The 20,613-nt window shown below is 43.5% G+C and overlaps 1 protein-coding gene across 2 annotated transcripts in view; it reads left to right on the forward strand.

Moving 5' to 3' along the window:
• EZH1 (enhancer of zeste 1 polycomb repressive complex 2 subunit) overlaps positions 1 to 20,613 on the forward strand; it is a 278,927-nt gene that overhangs the window by 40,401 nt on the left and 217,913 nt on the right. For both annotated transcript variants that reach the window (XR_013594997.1, XM_078645362.1), the window contains exon 2: positions 16,582 to 16,702. Coding sequence is in view for 1 of the 2 variants with exons in the window: in XM_078645362.1 (XP_078501488.1) it covers positions 16,586 to 16,702 (117 nt within the window). In the remaining variant the exon portion in view is untranslated. The remainder of the gene's footprint in view (positions 1 to 16,581; positions 16,703 to 20,613) is intronic.

Consider the following 20,613-nt stretch of genomic DNA (forward strand, 5'->3'; position numbering starts at 1 on the left):
TAAGTATGGGCCCTTTGATGGCATTTGTATCGGAGGGGACTTCAATGCCCATATGTATCGCGGGAGGCCGCCCTGTAAAAACGGGGAAGAGCTGAAAAACTTCTTAGCATCCCGCGACCTAGTAAACTCAATAGAAATAGCAGGTTCTATTGAAAATAGCCCAACAACACCTACCTTCATAGGTCATGGTTGTGCTTCCACGATAGACTACATTTTTACTTGCCCCAAATTAAGTGATATAACTTTAAAAGCGGAAGTTATCTGTTCCACTTATAGCGACCATTATCCGCTTAGAATATATCGACATATCCCACAAAATTTGAAGGTTGCAGGGAAGCTAGAGTCTGGTCCACATAATTTGGTATTGTCCACCGACAGATTAAGATTAATTTGGAAAGGGGTGGACAATAAAGATATTCTCGCAAGAGTAATCAAAAAACACCCTGAGATTGTAGAGATATGTTTGTCACATACGAGTTCTGGTAGAAATGTGGTTGATGCCTTTGGCAACCTATGTGGGGCCATTAAAAAAGAATCCTCCAAACCATTTAGGCAGAACACAGCACATGGTCCCCGTTGGTTTGATCTGTCATGCTCTAAGGCCAATAGGGACCTGAGGGCTGCTTTGAAAACTAACCCTAGGGACATGGTAACTGTGAGAGAACTAAGATCAAAATACAAAACTGCCCTATACATTAGATCTGAGGCTTTAGTGATCAACTATTGGGAATCTCTCACGCGCACTGCCAAATTAAAGGATACCACAGGTTTTTGGAGAGAGGTCAAGTCCTTAAGATCTTTTGGCTCCAACATTAACCCAATAAATTGTAATATAACTGGTGAGGCGTGGGTAGAACATTTTTCCCAAATTTACGCTACATCTGTAACTCCATCGGATATTGTCTCACTACCCAATAATACCGAACCTCTGATCTTCACATTAATGGAGGTCGAGGATGCTATAATAGATAGCGCTAGCAATAAAGCCCCTGGCCCTGATGGTCTTTCTATTGACCAAATTAAATCAGAAATTAATTTCTGGGCCCCCCTGTTATGTAACTTATTTAATAATTTGTGTGATAGATCAATCCCCGAATCCTGGGCGAACAGTGTCATCGTTCCGATATTTAAAAAAGGTGACAGGTCGGATCCCGCCTGTTACCGCCCGATCTCACTGATTGACAATACGCTAAAGGTTCTGGGAAGGGTGATTTTTAAACGGATAAGGAACTGGGCTGAGGAAAATAATGTTCTTCATTGTAGTCAATTGGGCTTTAGAAGCCAAGTAGGCACTGTCGAACAATGCCTAAACTTAAACTTAATTATGGCCAAATATATCATTGTTAAAAAATCCCCTCTTTATTTAGGCTTTATGGATTTGAGTTCCGCGTTTGATTTTGTTAATCGTTCTAGGTTGTGGTCACTTTTGCTCGATTATGGTTTGGATGACTCACTGGTGTATTTTCTTTCTGACCTGCACCGGGACTTAAAAGCCAGAGTACGAATTAATAATGATGGTGATCTGTCCAATGATGTTTTTATTAGCAGAGGAGTTAGACAGGGCTGCGTACTCGCCCCACTGCTTTTTATTTTATACATTAATGGATTGAGTAGCACTTTATGTAGGATTTGTAAGGATGTCCCAATTATAAATGGCTCCCCCATTACTACCTTACTTTATGCGGACGACGCAGTACTAATGGGGCGTACCCCGAATGCTTTACGCATTTTGATCTCTGGGTTTGTAACCTTTATGTCAGATCTTGGTTTAAATACCAATTTAAAAAAATCTTTCATCATGAATTGCGGTCCAAAAAATTACAATATTACTTCAATTAAATCTGGTAATAATATTCTACAATGTACAAATAGTTTCCCTTATTTAGGGCTGTTGTTCTCCAATTCAGGCTCATGGCAGCCACATGCGGCGCATGCTAGGAATAAAATTAGTAAGTCAATTAATTCAATTTTGTCTCTCCGACAACCCAAATTGGCTGATGTTGTAACACCCCTGCTTAACATTTACCGCACTCAATGCCAGCCAACGGGGACTTACGGTGCAGAAGTGTGGGGTTACTGTAATAGTAAGGCTCTCCAGTTGGAGGAAAACAGATTCTGTAGAAGGGTGTTGGGGGGAGTCCTCAGCGCCCCTACATTTATTTGTCATAATGAACTGGGGCTGCCTTATATTGCTGATTTTATTAGGTCTAGGCCTGCTCTTTTTTGGATTAAAATATGGTTAAATCCAGCAGCATCCCTAACGCGCAGTATAATATCCGACTGCTTGTTAAGTGATAGATCACAGTATATTCCCTGGTTAACTGCAGTTAAGAATAGTCTGGAAAGTGTGGGGCATGGTTCTTTATTTAGCTCCCCTAGTTCTATTGTACCTGCCCACAAGAATAACATTAAACAGGCATTGCTTGTCCTCTATAAAGAGGAACGCATGAGTTCAGAATCTATCAAACCTGCTGTTATCAGATATCTGAGCATTATAGACCCAGGCGGTGATAGCCTGGTTAATTTTTACAGATACTTATCACTACCTTTGGGAAAGTGGAACCGGAGTCTTCTGTTTAGGTTTCGGGATGGAAGCATAGTTAATCTGCTTAGCTTCCCCCTTGGCTATAACATTGGACTCGAAGAGCGGGATTGCCCATGTCCTCATGGTGGAAAACAAAGTCTGTTGCATTATCTTTTCTTCTGTGGCTATTACAAACTGTATACTTGCAAATATCTAATTCCGATTCTTCGCAAATATAACATCAGAGATTATAATCTGGCATTAAAATTTTTCCAAATGTTACATTTTGATGATGTTATACATACTTTAAGCTGTTTTATAAAAGCTTGTGTGAGATCGAGGGCAAGTATGGAACATGGATAATGGACAATAGTTTTATGTAATCTGGCGCATTTTTTGCATTTTATTCTATGCATTTTATTAATTCACTGGAAATTGAACATAGACTTAATTGCATATGTGTTTTGCTATAAATGATTGTTTTTAGAAGTTTGTGATTAAGTACCCCAGTGACTAATGTTTTCCCTATTATGTACTTGCACTTTATATTGGTACTTCGCACTTTATGACATATATGCTGCTTAAAATCTGTATTTTATAACAATTTTTTAAACATATGTCTTAACTTGTTTTAATCGTATTCATTCTGTATGTACTTTTATGGATGTATTCAAAATCCGAATAAAGATCATTTGAATTGAATTGAATTGACTAAATACATACTTGAATACTTGAATTGTGGTTGAGAAATCCTAGTCATAGCAGTGTTTCATTGGGACAAACATTTCAGAAAGCAGGTAGATGCCTCCAAATGTCTGGCAATTGCTCGGCAATAGTCTTAGCTCTTTATTAATATATGTAACCAGTTTAATGCATGAGACCTTGATGGAGTCTACTTGTTTTGGGGAAGTCTGTTTTGCTGTAGCTTGTCTAATCTTGCAAGAGCGTTTCTGCCCCCGCAAGAGGCTGCTGATCCTGTCCAGCCTAGGAAGTTTCTTCTTGGCCTAAATGGAATGTTTCTGAGGGTAGATCAAAGGAACTTGTCAAATAGTTGTGAAAAATGATGGAGAAGAATGGCAATGCAGAGACAAAGTCCAATATTTAACATCAATCTGTATCCATTCTAACAAAGGATATCCTTTCTCTTAGTGTGCAATGAGTTAAGCAGTGTTACTCCATTTTACAAAATGCAAACACTCAAGGTTTTGATACCTTTTTATTGGGATAATTGAAAATAAATATTGTGATGGTACAATGCAGAAGTGTTTGCAGTCCTGGAGGCCATTTTTTCTGATGGTTGAGAAACCCGAGATCAAGCACACGGACAGAGATGAAAAATTGGAGATGGAGAAGTGCAATCGAGAGAGACACCATGCAAAAGAGACAGGTTACCTCTCCACAGCTTCCCAGCTCTGTTTTCGGAGGTGCCCTAGAGCTTGGCACAGTCTGTATGATGTAGTTCTACTACAAGATCTAGTACATGCCAGCACTGTGTGCATAATCCTAATCCCCCGGCTTCCACTGTTCCTTTATTATTTCTTGCCATATTTTTTTGAACTATTAGCTGTTGAAAAATGGGTCTCCTCCTTTTTATGACTGGGCCATTTGAGCTTTTTGTGTTTTCTCTCTTGTGATTGGATCTGCCTTTCTTTGTTCCTTCATTGTCTCATTTAATATTGTGCTTCTTTCATGTTGTTGCGTTTTACTGTTTACTGTACTTTCATATCCTGCTACTTCCTCGCTTTTAGGTCCAAGCCTACAAGAAAGCACAGCAAGACATATTCGCTCACAGTGGGCCTACTGCTTGCTATTGTTTGGCTTCATTGTCACTCTCATTTGCTTGCTTTAAATTCGTCAGCTCCCCTAGGCTTTTAGCCTCTTTGTACGTTTGTCCTACCCCTGGAGCTTGACTGCATTACTTGTGTTCTTATACAACTGCTCTTTGTACTGTATCTACATGAGTGCGTGTGTGTTCCAGTTGACTCCCTCATGTACTTCCACCACCCCCCCCCAAACTTATCATGCTCTGTGTTTCTTTATAGCCTTTGTTTCTTCCCCAATTCCCTCCTCTTGCATTGAATTCTGTCCCCTTACAACTACAGTATATGGAGGGGTAAACACGTTCATGTCTCCTGTCACATTTCCAGATACAGCTTTTGTTACACTGTAGTATGATTTTAAACATAGCATTTCTTCATATTGAAATATGCTCCAGCAGTCAATTATGTGAAAAGTCTAAACAGTGACCTCCAATTTAATTATTTTGCAGTCCAGCTGAGCCCCGATCTATCCATGGGAGAAAGACAACATCCATTATAGGCATGTGTTGTGCTGCGAGGTGAATTGTTTACAATTCAGCTGGCTTACAACCTGCCCACAGTATACCATTAGTTGTTTTCGTTGTCACTCTCATTTGCAATCTATCAATTGCTTAGCCCCCTTAGGCTTCCCTTCCTTTTCTGTGCTAGCTCCTCCTTGGAGCATGGACCAAGTAAATGTGTTCTTCCCTGTCTGTGTTCTTCCTTGTCTTTTTACTGCACACTATTTTTTTTAATGTTATTTTATAAGCATTTCAGTATTATTCCTGGATGTGCAGTGCGATTTTGATTTTGATTTTTACAAAGCTCTCCATTTACCCATACAATAGTCCGATCTGGACATGACCAAAGCTAGTGCGACCTGCTTTCGCACCAGTAAGGGGATAAAGGGAAAGATTTTCTTTAACTTCCGTAGAAGCCAGAAGCAGGTCCTGAACGTGTGATTGGCCTGTCCATTCAGAGAAAGTTCAGTGTCTAGGATTTCCAAAGAGTTTTGACCTTCTCAGCTGGAATCGGGAGGGTGCCTAGGCTGTCCGGCCACCAGTTACCATTACAAATTGAGGTTTGCATCTCAAAGAGCAATACCCTGGTTTTCTCACCATTAAGTTTGAGGAAATTCCTTTGCATCCAATCAACGACCGCCAACATATATTGAGAGCAATTATCTGCGGTAGCAGCAGAGTTCCTAGGGATTGACACAACGATATGGGTGTCATCAGCGTAGGATATCACATACATCCCATAGGCATATATAATGGAACCAAATGTGGACATGTACAGGGTAAAGAGTTTAGGGCTCAAAGATGAGCCCTGCGGCACTCCACAAGGCACGGGGAAAACATCAGAATGGAATTGATTTAACAGTACCCTTTGAGAGCGATCATTGAGAAAGGAGGACATCAGAGCCAATGCATGTTCTGTATTCCCCATATTCTGAAGGCGTTCAATCGGCAGCGCAGGAGAGATGGTGTCAAAGGCCACAGACCGGTCTAAAAGAACCAGATTCATGCCTTGCCCCTCGTGCAGTCGGTGGCTGAGACCAGTTCAGTTTCAGTTCCATTGTATTTTCAGGAACAGGACTGTGATTTGTCCAGCCATCCCTGCTTTTTCAAAAATTCCAAGTGGCCATTCAGGTGTTTCTCAAGAATCTTGGCCGGTATCGGAAGTGGTGAGATTGGATGGTAGTTTGTAAGATCCTTGCTGTCAAGTGTTTTTTTGTTTTTTTTTAGGAGAGGCCTGATGACTGCCTCCTTCCATCGATGCGGATAACAACCAGAGAGCATCGCTTTGTTCATCAATACCGTAAGAGGGTGTGCCGCAGTATTAGCTACCATATGCAAGATTGCTGTTCTAAATGATTCCGGGGCAAGCCTGACTTAGTGTTGAGGAGATGTTATTCTACCATTTCAGGATGAGCAAGTTAGACTCTCGGTCCTTGGACCGCAGAGACACCAGGGGTCCCAACTGCAGCTCTATACTCTTGGTTTGCAGCATATGATATTTTTTTAAAGTTTTGATATGTCAAGTTCGTCATAAATATCAGTAATTATATGTTGGAAAAAGTCGGCTAGCTGGTGGCAAAAATCTTGTGAGCTGTCTAGTTCTCCAGCTGACTTAGAGTTCGAGAGCTACTGCACCATCCTAAAAAGTAATTTAGTGGATGAGGCAGATTAAATGTTTATAGGTGCAGTATGAGGACTTCTGCTCATAAAGGGATAGTTTGTATTCCCGTATTCTGCTCCTATTGAGTTTTTTTTCTTTATTGTCCGTCAAAGGTTTTTCTCCAAATTTGCTCTTGATGGCGACAAGCCTGCCTAAGGGTTCTCAGCCTTTGATTGAACCAGAGGGCTGAGCCTCCTCTGCTTAGCTTCCCTAATACGGGCTACCCTATTGGTGGGCGTATCCAGCCAGGCTGCAAAATGCTCTGTGCACTTATCCACATGATCCTTGATCTCCATGGGCATTCTATCTAGAGTGTTGGTCAAAGCTTCTGCAGATATCCCCTTCCAGTTTCTCCTACAAATCTTATTAGGTGGATGACAACTACTATCTGAAGGGGGAGGCATAAATGTAAATGGACTGCACCATGATCTGACCAACTGAGAGGAGCAGCAGACTGGAATGACACCCTAGAGCAATTTGACAAGATGCCAGCTAGGGTGTGACCTGCATCCTGTATGGGAGCCGAAACCAATTGGGACAATCCCTTGCCCGATAGGGTCTCAATAAGCGCAGTAGAGTTTTCCTTAGTATTCTCTCCGGGATAAACATTAAAATCACCCAAAAGGGTCAAACCATTCTTAATCATAAATGGCTCGATGAGATTGCTTATGTCATTTGGAAAGGGAGATCTTGCCCCGAAGGTCTATAGGCCAGAAAATAGCAGATAATTTAAGCTTAAAGTGCAGAGCTTTGCAGGTCCTCGTGCCTAACTCATATTACAGAAGGCACGGATAGTTGATTTTAAATACCACTGCCAGACCCACTCCCAGCCTGCCTACTTTGTCCAATCTTGAGATGGCATAACTTGGAGGAATTACGTGAACTAACTCTGACCCAGAAGCTTCATTGACCCATGACTCAGTAATGAAGTCATATGTCATAGGATGGAAGAAAATCAGCACATTCCAATTTGTTTTATCAACTATCTAGCGTTGATAAGAAATCCTTTAAGCTTAGTCTCTGATTCAACAGTTATGGACTCCCCTACCATATCCAGGACAGAATCTATCTTGAGTTTCCCTCTGGCTTATTTGAGACAGAGGCATGCAGGTAACCGGTCAAACAGCCTTGTCCTACAGCGTCATTGGCATAGCTCATACATGGCTTTGAGGAGAAATACCATACAATTGGTGCATTCACACATACTTCTTAAATTTTGTAGGGAATTTCTAGAAACCTGACGACTGGAGACTAGTCCAAATTAACTGGGCCTGGGGTCTGGGCACAGTACGGACAGACGAAGACGGGTTTTGCCTTAGGCACACCTTTGGCAAGGCTGTGTGCTTTCTTACTTTTAACACAGGCATACAGTTTATGTTCCCTTCACCTGATCCATGATCTCTATTGATGCTTTTGTTGCTTATAGTCACAACTGTAAACAAATGTGGGATCACACTGCTTCACCTCCCAGCAGGTTCGCCCCTAGGCATTATGGTGAAAGCAGTTCGCCAAGTGTGTGTACTTGCAAAGTTTCTTGAGTGTTTCACCAGGTAGGTGCAGATTGGTGCTGACCATCTCAATGCACGTATTTCTGGATTATTATCCGTCAGTAGAGATTAGGCATTTCAAATATTGGGGGTTGCTGAGCAGGCTGCCAAAATGTTCTATAGTCACAAGTGTGCTACTATAATTAACTCTATTCCATGCCACGCCTAGAGGTTTAACTTATCAAATCTTTAAACTATTTTCTTGTAAGTTGAGCTGTGCATATATTACATGCATTATGCTTGTAGCTATCCAATAGCGTTTCCTGCCCACTAACAATTAAGCAAACTACAACTGCCAGCCATGGGACATCTATTCCTGTCTTTTTGTCTTTTGAGGTGTTGGGTAATTTTCAGTAGTGCCTCATGAATTTGAATTTGAATTTAAAAACATTTATATAGCGCACTTTTACCATGCGGTTTCTTGGCGCTGTTGGATTGTGAGGAAGCAGGCAGGAGCGGAGGGGGATTTAAGCATTGTAGGCTCGGGAAAAGAGGAAAGTTTTGAGGCCCTTCCTGAACTCGATATAGGAAGATGACATACGGAGTTCCGAGGGAAGGGAGTTCCAAAACGCAGGAGCAAGCACTGCGAATTTCGTACCGCCAGTCTTTTTCTTGCTGAAGCGGGGAATGGTTAACAGAGCCTGATGAGTAGACCTAAGCTCTCGTCCAGGTATGTAGGGGGTGATGGCAGAACAAATAAATTCCGGGGCGGTGCCCATTTTAGCCTGAAAAGTGGTACAACCAAGCTTGAACAGGGCACGCTCTTTCACCGGCAGCCAGTGCAAGGCCTGCAATAGGGGGGTGACTCGATGGTATTTGGGCAGGCCATGAATCAGGCGGGCAGCCTGGTTCTGCACCAGCTGCAAACGGCGAATGGCGTAAGCTGGAGCGCCGTTATAAATGATGTTCCCATAATCGAGGCGCGAAAGCACCATAGCCATCACTATAATTTTTAGGGCGGGTAAAGAAAAAAACCGAGAGATCTTCCTGATGATTCGGAGGGAAAAGAAACAGGAGGAAACAACCGAATTAACCTGAGAGTGAACAGAAAGTGAGGGGTCCAAGAAGATGCCGAGGGTCTTGACCTTGGGGACTGGGAGCGGGGGAACACCAAGTGAGGAGGGCCAGTGAGAAGGGGACCAGGGACTGCAACCACCTCTGGTCAAGACTAACTCCGTCTTGTCCGGGTTGAGTCTCCCCAAATTGTTCACTTCTTTCTTGGGGGTTAAAAGAACCTTAGACCATTCATAGACCATTCATGTGTTAACAAACGTTACTAGATGATATTGGGATGTGAAGGCGCATGGTGGTTGCCAGGAAGGGCTATGTGATGCTTCTTCAAAAAGTCAAGAACAATTAAATAACTGCTTCCTTGTGCCATTAACCATGAGGATTGTTTACATGCACGAAGACCTGTGTGCTCTGGTGGGAAAAGGAACAAGCATTTACAATGCAACGGTTTCGCCTTTGGAAAAGTTAGAGCTATTGGCAATGTAAATGACTGCCATTTATTTATCTGTTTTCAAAACCAACACATAAATACAAATGTTGTCATTTACAATGCCAATAGCTCAAACTTTTCCAAAGGCAAAACCGTTGCATTGTAAATGTTTGTTTAATTTAGGTGCTCACAAGTTTCAGGTGGCAAGCATCTAATGCCTTCACCAAACAATATATTTTGCCATCAACAAGGGTGCTAGAAAAAGGAACTAAAAAATTAAAGAACGGAAATAAGGAAGTTTGTGTTAAATTACATTAGGGAGGCACAAGTAAAAAAAAATCATAGAATGCAATACAGTGGGACACAGAAGAGTACACAACGATATAGATGTGATCGTGAAATGTGTACATGAAACGATAGTAATGAATAAAGAGAAGATAAATAATGACACATTGAAAAATGACAAATGCGCAGAACAAAGGTCGAAATCCATCCACCGGTGGGAAAAGCACGTCCGTTCCGGACCTAGAAACGCCAATATATAGTGGATTTCCACTGGTAATGAACTTCTACATCCTGTTTATAACCACACGTTTTTGCCATGGTGCATCATAACAACCCTCTCCAGCCTCCACATCAATTGAAAGACCTACGTGTGCGTACGGAACTATACTTCATAAAGCTAAGAGCGTATTTAATATGAACTATGTAAATTTCGAATAACAAAATAAATGGAAAAACCTAAATGAACGTAAACAATCACGTGTGTTGTGTATATTGTAAGAGACAGGCGTGAGAAGAGGCAGGGTCTGCTGTCTACATACGTCTATTAGACTGCAGCCGAACCAGCCTTTTCGCGCCCTTTCCTGTTTCGCGGGAGATTACAACTGCATTTAGACCAATTTTCCCAACGTAACAGGTCTATAAGCCAACCCACCGGCGCCCGGAATGATCGTGAACTCACGTCTTACCTTCCGTCAGAAGATCCTGAAAATCCGAGTGCCTCTACTATACCAAGGACCTTTTCTGAATTCAATGTATTTGAGGAACCCGGGAGTAAATTCAGAAAGCGGGCTTTAAAACTGATTGACGGGCAAGGGGCGGTCTGAGAAGAATTTTAGCCGCTGTCTTTCTCAGTGATACTTGCTATTGGGTACACGAATGAGCCCGCCCCAAAAGAGACGGCCCAACCATCGCTAGCATACCTCGCTTGCATGCAGCACCGGAAAAGACCTTTCTGCTGCACCGGAAGACGTGGTCCAATGGCAACAGAGCCGGCACCGCTGACTGAGCGCATCCACCTAGTATTTGCGCACTACTGTCAACCTACTATCCTGTAATGTGCAGATACAGTTCTTATAGCACATGTCCGAACTCTGATCAAGGTATTGTGTGGTTAATTAAAGTAATATAAAGGACGATAAGAATACAACGTACGGTTGTCAGAGTGCCTTTATTCTGCATGTATCCAACATCAGCTCCTCGCACATTAATAACAAATCAGCTGTCAGTTTCAACTGTTAGCATTAGACCACCTCAAGACATCAAAATTAAGGGAGGGAGGAGGCACGGGAGGGCGAGGACAGGGGAATGAATGGACGGGGGTGGGATGGGAGTGCGTGTAGGGATTCGGGGGCGTGCTCTCCCCTTCCCATTGGCTGGAAGGTAAAATTCCAGCCAATGGGAAGAGGAGAGGGCGTGACTTAAAAAAAGACACGGAAACGCCCCCGAATCGCGTCAAGGCGGGCCCTGAACTCAGTGACGCTCCTCTCCTCCAATGGCTGGCCAGCATTTACGAGGCCAGTCAATGGAGAAGAGGGGCGTGTTCAGCCCCCATACTACAGACAAAAGATTTCGGCTCCGCCCACTGCTTACGCAGTGCGACGGTAGCTGAAACCTAAAAATCTTTATTGTATACAACCCTCACCCACTCTAGTAGTGGCATGTTTCTTCATCCGGTTCACACTAACTCCTAAAGGTCAGGATGGGCTCAACCATATTACAGGGAGCTCTTTTCAGAAGTGAGTGTTTTGGGGGAGTCGGGGTGGGGTTACATACTATTAAATAAGAGTTCCTCATCCATCCCAAGATATACCTTTATTTGCGGGGTGAATGGGAAACATGAAAAACTGTGAATATATGGGGCAAGCAGGATATTGTGCTCCTATGACCCTAACCTAAAACCCCTACGTGTTTCTGCCCTACTCCATTGGCCTAACAAAGGTCCTGGCCGTTCTTCAGGGCAACAGCAGAGAAAAAGATTTCCCCAGTGACGCACTACTGCAATTTTTACAGACCAATGCGTGGTGATGTAGTTGTTATGTACTGGAAGTGCCTGTAAACAAAAGACAAGACGTACCACGGTCTTACATGGATATGTTCACTCCATAGATGCATTTTAACTCCGTATATCATCATTACTCTAGATTGAAACTGTAGGCATATTTTGTCCTAGATTTTTTCAATGCCGCATTTATAATATTTATATGGTTTATATTTTGCTGGCCTAATTACCATAAAGGTAGTTATACCATACTTTGGTTTATCTTGCACTGTTTGATTTGCACCGTTCGTTTGAGCAGTGGTGAGCTTGGTTTAATCAGAGGCGTTTACTCCCTTACTTTTTCAAGTTCAATTATTTGTATTTCTGTTTCCATGTTTGATGTGCGAGGTTTTTATTAATCTATGCGTATGCTTTGAATTTGTAGCAGTAGCTGAATATTAGCGATGTGTTCATCCATTTCAATAGATGCATGCTTGCAAACCAGTGCTGAATTTCTAAATCCATAAGCCCCAGGACCCAAAGTCTCAGGGCTGGCGCTACAAATATTGGGGGCGCTGAATGAATACCAAGGCCGTGTAGTTGTTTTACAACCAGACAATCCCTCCCCCGTCATCGCGATCAGTCTGGTTCTTTCTCATTTCTCTGCTCTCCATTTGTCTTTTTTTTTATCTAATCCGAGTGTTTTTCTCTCCCTTCCTGTGGGAGAAAGTCTAAAGAAGAACAGAAGTGCCACTCCCCAAAAATGAGTGCTGGTGGCACCTACCGGCAACACCAGCTGAAATTAAGCACTGCATGTAGCTTTCTACTGAACTTGTAATTCTGTAGCTAGATGCATCTCTCAGTGCCTTGCGATTTTCTTTGTTTTTCATATCCACTGTGGTCTTACATGGATGCATGGTATGATTGTGACTGATATGGCCTCATGTGATGGAAGTATGAACTAATTAATGTAATCAGTAGGTTGTATAACCGTAAAGTTGACACTGAATGTTTCGCTAACAGATATTGGGTGTTGAAGGCTGTCAGACCGGGAGCTTGTCTAATAAATGTGAGATCGCAAGTATGCACTTTAGTAACCAGTGTACCTTTACATTTGTTATTGTAGCTGCACTCTGTTTTCGTCATTTATTCATATGTGGCCATTGGTGTTAATATGCAGTACTCCCTGATCACTGTAAAGAGTTTAGTAGTGGAAACACTTTACTTGATTGTAGGGCATCTGTGAAGTGCCTACTATCCATCTGTCCAGCTGTGGCTTCTGGGTAATACGGTTCTATTTATGTCCTACTGTCCAGGTTTATAAATATAATATATTTCTGCTGCTTCCATAACTCTACGTGTACACGGTCCTGAGATCTGGGTCCACTAGGTGCTCCAGCCACTTGTCACAGAGGTTTAGGACTGAGTCCACAGCCTCTATTTTTTTTTAGTCCGCTTTTATTTTTGTTGCCTTTTTAGTGCCATCTCAACATCTGCCCCTGTGGCAGTTACCATTTTCAGGTCTTTCCTAAGACCGTGCATACACTATTGACTGTGAGATCTTTTGTTTTCTAACTGTGGTCATAGATGCCGTCCATTGATTGGCCTCATTGTCACTCTCATCTGCTTGCTTCTTATTACAACACAAAAGGATGATGGGCAGAATGTTGAACATTGTCAAACGTTCACCCTAGTCTCAGATCTGGGTTTAATCCATCATTTGTTTGCTCCCCACGCCAATCCAGTTCGGACCCAGCCATATGCAAATTAGCCTTGGCCATGTTCCCCAGGGGAACAGTCCAGCCAGGACGGGTCCTCCCAGGACTGAAAAACAAGCATCCTTAGACTGGATTCGAGGCATCACCACTCATCAGTCCGGCTTGCTTGAAACCAGTGGTGTAGTGAGCCCAGCAACCACATCTGGGCATACCTTTCCCATTTAGGGTGAAAATGCAACACAAAAAGATGATGGACGGAATGTTGAACATATCAAACATTCACCCTAGTCACAGATCTGGGTTTAATCCATTGTTGTTCTGCTCACCGTGCCATTCCAGTTTGGGCCTAGCCTTATGTAAATCAGCCTTGACCCTGCCCCCATGGGAACAGTCCAGTCGGAACTGCCAGGCCAGGTCCTCCCTGGATCGGACAACAATCTTCCTGGGACCAATTCTGGAGTGTCACCCCTCCTCAGTCAGGCTAGCTTGAAACCGGTGGCGTAGCGAGCACAGGACCCACGTCTGGACATACCCTTCCCATTTAGGGTGACTCGGGGTGAGTGTCTGAAAGGTTTCAGCCCTCCATCCATCATCTCTTTGTGTTTGCCTTGCTTCTTATTAGTCAGCTGCCGTAGGCTTCCTTACTCTTTGTATATTTGTCTCTCCCCTGGGTTATTAACACAATGTGTCCTTATTCTTTGTGTTGAAACACTCTACAAGAGTGCTTGGTTTTTTATCTATCACCCTAATGTACTTCAACTCTCTCTGTGTACCTTTCACCTGCTGACATGCCACAGTCCATCTGCTTGCTCATCTCTCCCCCGTTGACAATTTGCTTGCCCTCAGCCTCTTCTTCCTTCTGCTGTCTATCTGCTTTCCAACACCCACCCACCCTCTCTCCTTCTACTGTCTGTGTTGCTTTCCCCTGTGTCTCCTGCCTCCTTCTGCTCTCCCTCCTTTTATTTGTGTGCTGCTTTCCATCACACGCATGCCTTCTTTGTCTGTACTGCTTTCCCAAACCCACCATATCCCCTTTCTTTCATTGTCCTTTGCTTGACCCCACCTGCCATCTCTCCCTCCTTTGTGTTCCTTGCACTCAGTCGCCATCCCTCCCTCTTATTGTTGTCTGTGTTGCTTGCTCTCTCCCATCCCGCCCTCTTTTCGCTGTCTGTGTTGCTAGCCCCCAATTCTGCTTCCCTCTCTCTTTTTGTTGTCTGTTATTTGACCCCACCTGCCATCCCTCCCACCTTTTTGTTGTCTGTGTTGGTTGCCCCAGCCACCCTTCTCCCTCCTTGTGTTGTCTATGGTGCTTGCCCCTGATCCTCCTTTTGTTGTCTGTGTTGCATGCCCCCAACTGCTATACCTCCTTTTGTTGTCCCTGTTGCTTGCCCCCACCCACCATCCCTCCTTTTGTTGTTCCTGTTGCTGCCCCCCCGCCATCCCTCCCTCTGTTGTCCATGGTGCCCCTTCCATCTGTCCACCCTCCCTCTTTTTTCCATGTTGCACCCCATCACCATTTAAAAACAGCATTGGAAATGCAATAGGTCTCACATATGTTGGAGTTGGTGATATTGGCATTATAAATGCCAATATTTTTTTACCTATGCAATAGATATGCCCTCCCCACCTTAGGACCAGGACAGAAAGTGGCAGTTCCGACTCAACGTTAAAACAAGCAGTGTTGTAAGAGTGCAGTACAATAGATGTAGTAATCAGGACAACACAGGTGTGATGAAGCCAATGTAGGTTTATTCCAGTAGTAGATAAACATGTACAAATCCTCACCAACCGGTATATCAGCAGTCCTATGTATCCATCAACAGTCCCACCGGACTTCGTGTCCTTTGTGCCTCTTTTGGCCACGTATGGTACTGCACCCTGTAACATGGCTAGGCAAAGGATATGGTGCAGTGGTGAGAGCTGCTGACTGGTGAACTGGGGATCTGTGTTCGAGTCTACTGTCAGGCTCAACATCCTGTGATAATGGGCTGATTGTTTGTTTACTTTATCTGAGCCCATGGCTAGGTGCGCTATATAAATAAAAGCATTTGTAAAGTAACAAAAAAAAGCAAAACAGCAGTGTCCTTGAAGGGGTGGTGGGGCCTGCAAGCAGTGTTGTGGCAAGGGTGAGGGGGAAGCACCGGGAGATAAAGTGATGCGACTAAAGTTTCATTGCACAAGTAGAGAACAGTTAACGAGCAAAGAGGCAGGCCTAATAAAAAAGAGGTCTATCTAAATATAAATAACCTATACAGTAAGAACACATGTAAGAGGGGCAGTCCTCATGGGAGGATACAAAATTCCAAAAGGAGGGTCCACTAAATGTATTGATTAATGAAAAGCCAGTATTTCTAAAGGACAGCAACAGAAACCAATGAAAAAGATAGGCATTTTTTCAAGGCCATATTCTAGATACAGCAAGTCTCAAAGAGACAGCGCAAGCGCTGCCTAGGCGAGACCTAAAAAAGTAATATGATGCGGACAAGACTTGCAGCGTAATAGCACCTTTTTCACCACACCTTTGTTGTCTGTGTTCCCCCCCACGCCAATTAAAAAAATAAAACAAATAATGACGCTGCCTGCCTTGGCTGCATCGTAGTACTTTTTTTTCTTTTTAAAACTTTCAGCAGCTCTGGTATACAATATGACTAAAAGCTTTGACCAGGCCAATATCTCAAGTAGGCGAGACCCATTTGCTTTAGCAAATGCTTGTTCTTCCATCTGACCACTCCTTGTCTACGTTACTTAGTATCTTGCCTTGTGTTTTTCCCGAAAAGAGACTTACGGAAATATGCAAAGGTATTTAGTTGATTTCAAAGACGATGCAAAAACGGAGAAGAGCAACTGACAAATTATGAATACTTGATGAATGAATCTGTGAAGTAAATCCAGTCGAATTCTTGTTTGTGTTTTAGCCATATTTGGAATTCTAAAAAGAATCGAGGAACGTTTTTGTCCACTTGGAAAGGCTTCGGGGGACTCTGGTTTTCTCCGTGGTTCTATACTTTTTGTTTCTTTAATTTTCATTACTTGACCAGCTCTCTGATGTGTTCCCATCCTGTCTTATTTTTTTAGTGTATTTTCTCTGTTTCTCATTTTCAATCGCAGGACCATGGATAACCCAATGCCCCCTTCCTCGATCAACATGATCTCTTGGAAAAAAAGGGTGAAATCCGAATACATGAGGCTTCGACAGCTCAAGCGGTTCCAGTCAAACATGGGGGCTAAGGTAGAAACTTTGCGGTTAACTTTGTTTTTATACCTTGTACATTTAATCGGCTAGTAACCAAAAGCCAAGGCTCATGCAGAAGCCTCTTAAACATTAGACTATTATATTAACTGCTTATTCTTGAAGGTAGCAAATGGAGACTTCATTTTTAATAATACACCATTTTTTCATGAGTATGTGTGATTTATGTCCAAAAAGCCTCAAAAATTGGTAGCATAATTTCCTTGTAATACAAAAAGCAACTTCACATATGGAAAAGTACCACCTAAATGTGCATACTCTGATGTTCCCTGTGGTTGTGTGACAGTGGACATTCACATTAGAGCAGTGGTTCCCTTTGAGTTTTGTGGACCCAGGGACATCTTATGGATTTTGGGGGGCCTTTGGCCAAAAATAAATTTTGGGGCCCACCTTTCAGAAAAACTTTACATTTATTACTAATCTTTTCCGTTCATTTACGCCCTCTAATGCCAGTTGACAGGCTGTTCCATCTTAAGAACTATTGGGGCCCTGGACACAGATTTTTGGGGACCCTTATTTAGACTTAATTAGTGGCACAAATTACACATCTTCAAAATGCAATTCCTCATATGGATTCCAGAGTATGGAACAATGCCTACAATTTACAGGAGGCCATGCACTTACATGTTTGAAGAGTTGTCGTTGTAATTCTTGTAAGGCAAACTTAAACACCAGTGAACTCAAAGAAAGTTATTAAGGATTTGTTTAAAAAATTACACTCTCTTGAGATCTGGTATGTATTGCATCTTTTTCAAGATCATTTTATGCTAATTGTATACATTTTTTAAGCATTCGAATATGATGCAAACTTTTGAGACAGTGTTAGTTGAGATCAGTACGGAAGTAACAGGATGTGAAAAAGCAAATCTGAGCTATGTTCATATAAATTAAATTGTGCACATTTAAGCTTTAGGCAGCAAAGCTATCTCACAGTTACATATATAAAGGTTGCAGACTCGGGTATCATCTCCTAGGGGTTGGAGAGATTTTTTAAGCTATGGCTTCTGATCTATTCCTAGGTTAAACCCATTGTATAAACCCAGACCCTAAACAGCGGACCTATTCCACACTTTACCCAGATCTCACAGACCAGTCAGTGTGCAATTCTATCATTTATGTATGTGACAGCAACAGCACCCCTCAAATAACATGTATATTACAGACACTAACCTAATTAAGAGTTTGGTGAAGGTGTAAAAACATTCATTATATATCCGCTCCTGGATAGTATGTGCCTAACTACCCTGCTACTGCAAACACAGTAGCCACCTGAACTTGTTTTACCTACATACAGGTAACCAAGTGACTTGTCGCTATCAGAAGAAATCCCTTACCGCTACAGAACTATATTGTTGCATGGAAACCTTGTATTTACATAATCTAGCCTATTTCAGCTTGCTTTGAATAATTAGTCTTAACCCACACCATGCTGCTTTACAGTTGATACTAAGGGGCCTATTAGGATCACTGGCGGATCGCCACCGCCAGCCCGGTGGTGGCGATCCGCCCGCCAAATTACCCAGTTTCACCCCCTGCCATATTAGTATGGTGAGGGGCACCGTGGCGGACGGAAAGACCGTCCGCCGCTTTTCTGCCGGTCGCATTGCCGGCCGGGCGGAAAAGGCACAGGATATGGTTGTGGTGCCTTGCAGGCACCGCCATCCATTTTAGGATGCCTGCCTTTCCATGGCGGAGACTCCGCCATAGAAAGGCATGCAGGAAATCACCGTGGGGGCCCATTGCGGGCCCCCGGGGGGGTGGAGGGTGTGGGTGGCTGCACTGGGGGGGTCCCCATGGTACCCCCAATCATTGCCATGCACAAGGTGGCAGGCACCGCGTGGTGCCTGCCACGTTGTGCCAGGCAATGCACAACATGGGCCTGAACATTGTGGCGGGTCCTGCTTACAGCTCCACCCGCAGCAATGTTAATGTCGAAGATGCGCCCGCAAGTGTGGCGGGGGCATCCTAATTGGCCTGGCGGGACCGCCGCAACATCGTCCGCCCGCCCGCCATCGTAGTAGGCCCCTAATTTTTGGCTCTTACTGCCCTTGTATAAAGTCAGCACTGTAAAGCCAAGTCCCAAAACAGGCAAACAGCAAGAAGTGAAGAAAATCAGAGAACCACCATCAACTGGCATATGTCCACCAGTATGATGATCTGCTGGCATTAGGAGCTTGTGGACACAACCAACCAACCTGTGTCCCACAGGCAAGGGTATTCGATAGATGAAATGGAGCACACAGACAATACTAGTGCAATGAGGACTGTAGGATTCTAACCTTCAGCCATGGATTTTGTTGCCTTTAAAGTGAAAATATTTTTACCAAGGCATCTACCAGCATGTTGTTAACCATCTTCTACACCTAGATACATGCACGCGTTCTACGGAGCCTCAGATGAACTGTGTTGCCCAAGAACTCTGAGACCTATCAAGTTATCGACTCCTGGACAAAACAAAATGCCTCACTCAGTGCTTTACTTTTCCTTTTTATGGCTTCCTGTTGTGCTCAGGTGGAGGTTTCAGGTTTCTACTCTATCAAGCAAATGTAATGCAACACTCTGCCAGGTTTCCAGTGTACTGTAAATGATTTGGACCAGAGACCGCTAAAGTCTTTGTTACATAATCACTGTGATAAGGAGGGCTCCTGTCTTAACAGGATCACGCTCTGCAAAGTCAATAATCACTCGTACCTAGCCCTCTGTTGTGCGAGAAGTGATAACACTGCTGAAGGCTTAACTGTGCAATAGGATTCCTCTGATAGGAGCTCTGCGCCCCCGCCTTTTCCTCTACCTGATCATTCATACACATATAACCATGCCTGAGATTAACAAGTTTTAAAGTTCTTACTGATTTCTTCTGCTTCCCAATACAGAATGAGTTGAGAGCACCTAGGATGACGTTTTTTAGGATTTATGCTTTTTTTTATGCTCTAGAATGGCTAGTGTGTGTTTGTGTTTTTTTTTTGTTTTTTTTTAAAGAAAGAGCATTCCAGATTTTCGAATCTCCCTGCTACTCTGAGATGTTCCTTTTGAAATGTGGTGTTCCGCAGGGCTCAGCGCTCAGCACTACTCGTTTTAATATCTATAGACCTCGATCCTCCACTGTCAAAGAATTTGGAGTCTCAATTCTGTCTTATGCTGACGAAATACAGCCTGTCGCCTCAGTTGAGGGTTACCAGTCTCAGCTAAGCCCTTGCTGTGAGAAAGTAGCTAACTGGATGGCAAGTTACTCTTTAAAATTAAATGGGAAAAAATCAGGGGCGGGTAGTCCATTAGGGCGGAGGAGCGTCGCCCGACTACTTTCTCGCAGTGCGAGAAGCAGAAAAATAAAATGGTATTTAAATACCTTTTATGTTTCTGCTTCTCAAGCTGCGAAAAAGCAAAAGGGTATGTCTGGTTGAGGGCGGACGGGTGGGCGGGTCGGCGAGGAGTGGCTTGCCTAATGCTGTGGGCCCTGACTATTTGGTCGGCACTCTGGGGCCGACCAAACTATTCATGCACACTCTGCAGTTTCTCTATGTAGGCTGCAAAATGGGCGCCCGGCTGGGCGCTGTCCCCACCAATCACAATGCTGCCATTGCAGCGTTGTGATTGGCTTAGGGGCGAGGAGGGAGGCTGCATGCTTCCTGTTCAGCAGCAGAAAAAAGCGGGACCCGGCTAGGAGCGGAGGCGGCGTGGTACCGGGTAAGGAATTATTATTATTATTTTTTTTTATTCCGGCTCCTCCAAGCTGGCGACCCCATCCCGCACCCGCCACCCGCGAGTCATGCCGGCCGCGACTGGAAAAAACTGAACTGATGGTACTGAGGAACAATCCTCCCATAGTATTATTGTTGAGTTGGCCATATAGTCTAGGGGCTGTGCCCGTCCAGTCCTCCCCTATAAAAAGC

The sequence above is a fragment of the Lissotriton helveticus genome, chromosome 5_1, assembly GCF_964261635.1.
Source record: "Lissotriton helveticus chromosome 5_1, aLisHel1.1, whole genome shotgun sequence".
Taxonomy (NCBI): domain Eukaryota; kingdom Metazoa; phylum Chordata; class Amphibia; order Caudata; family Salamandridae; genus Lissotriton; species Lissotriton helveticus.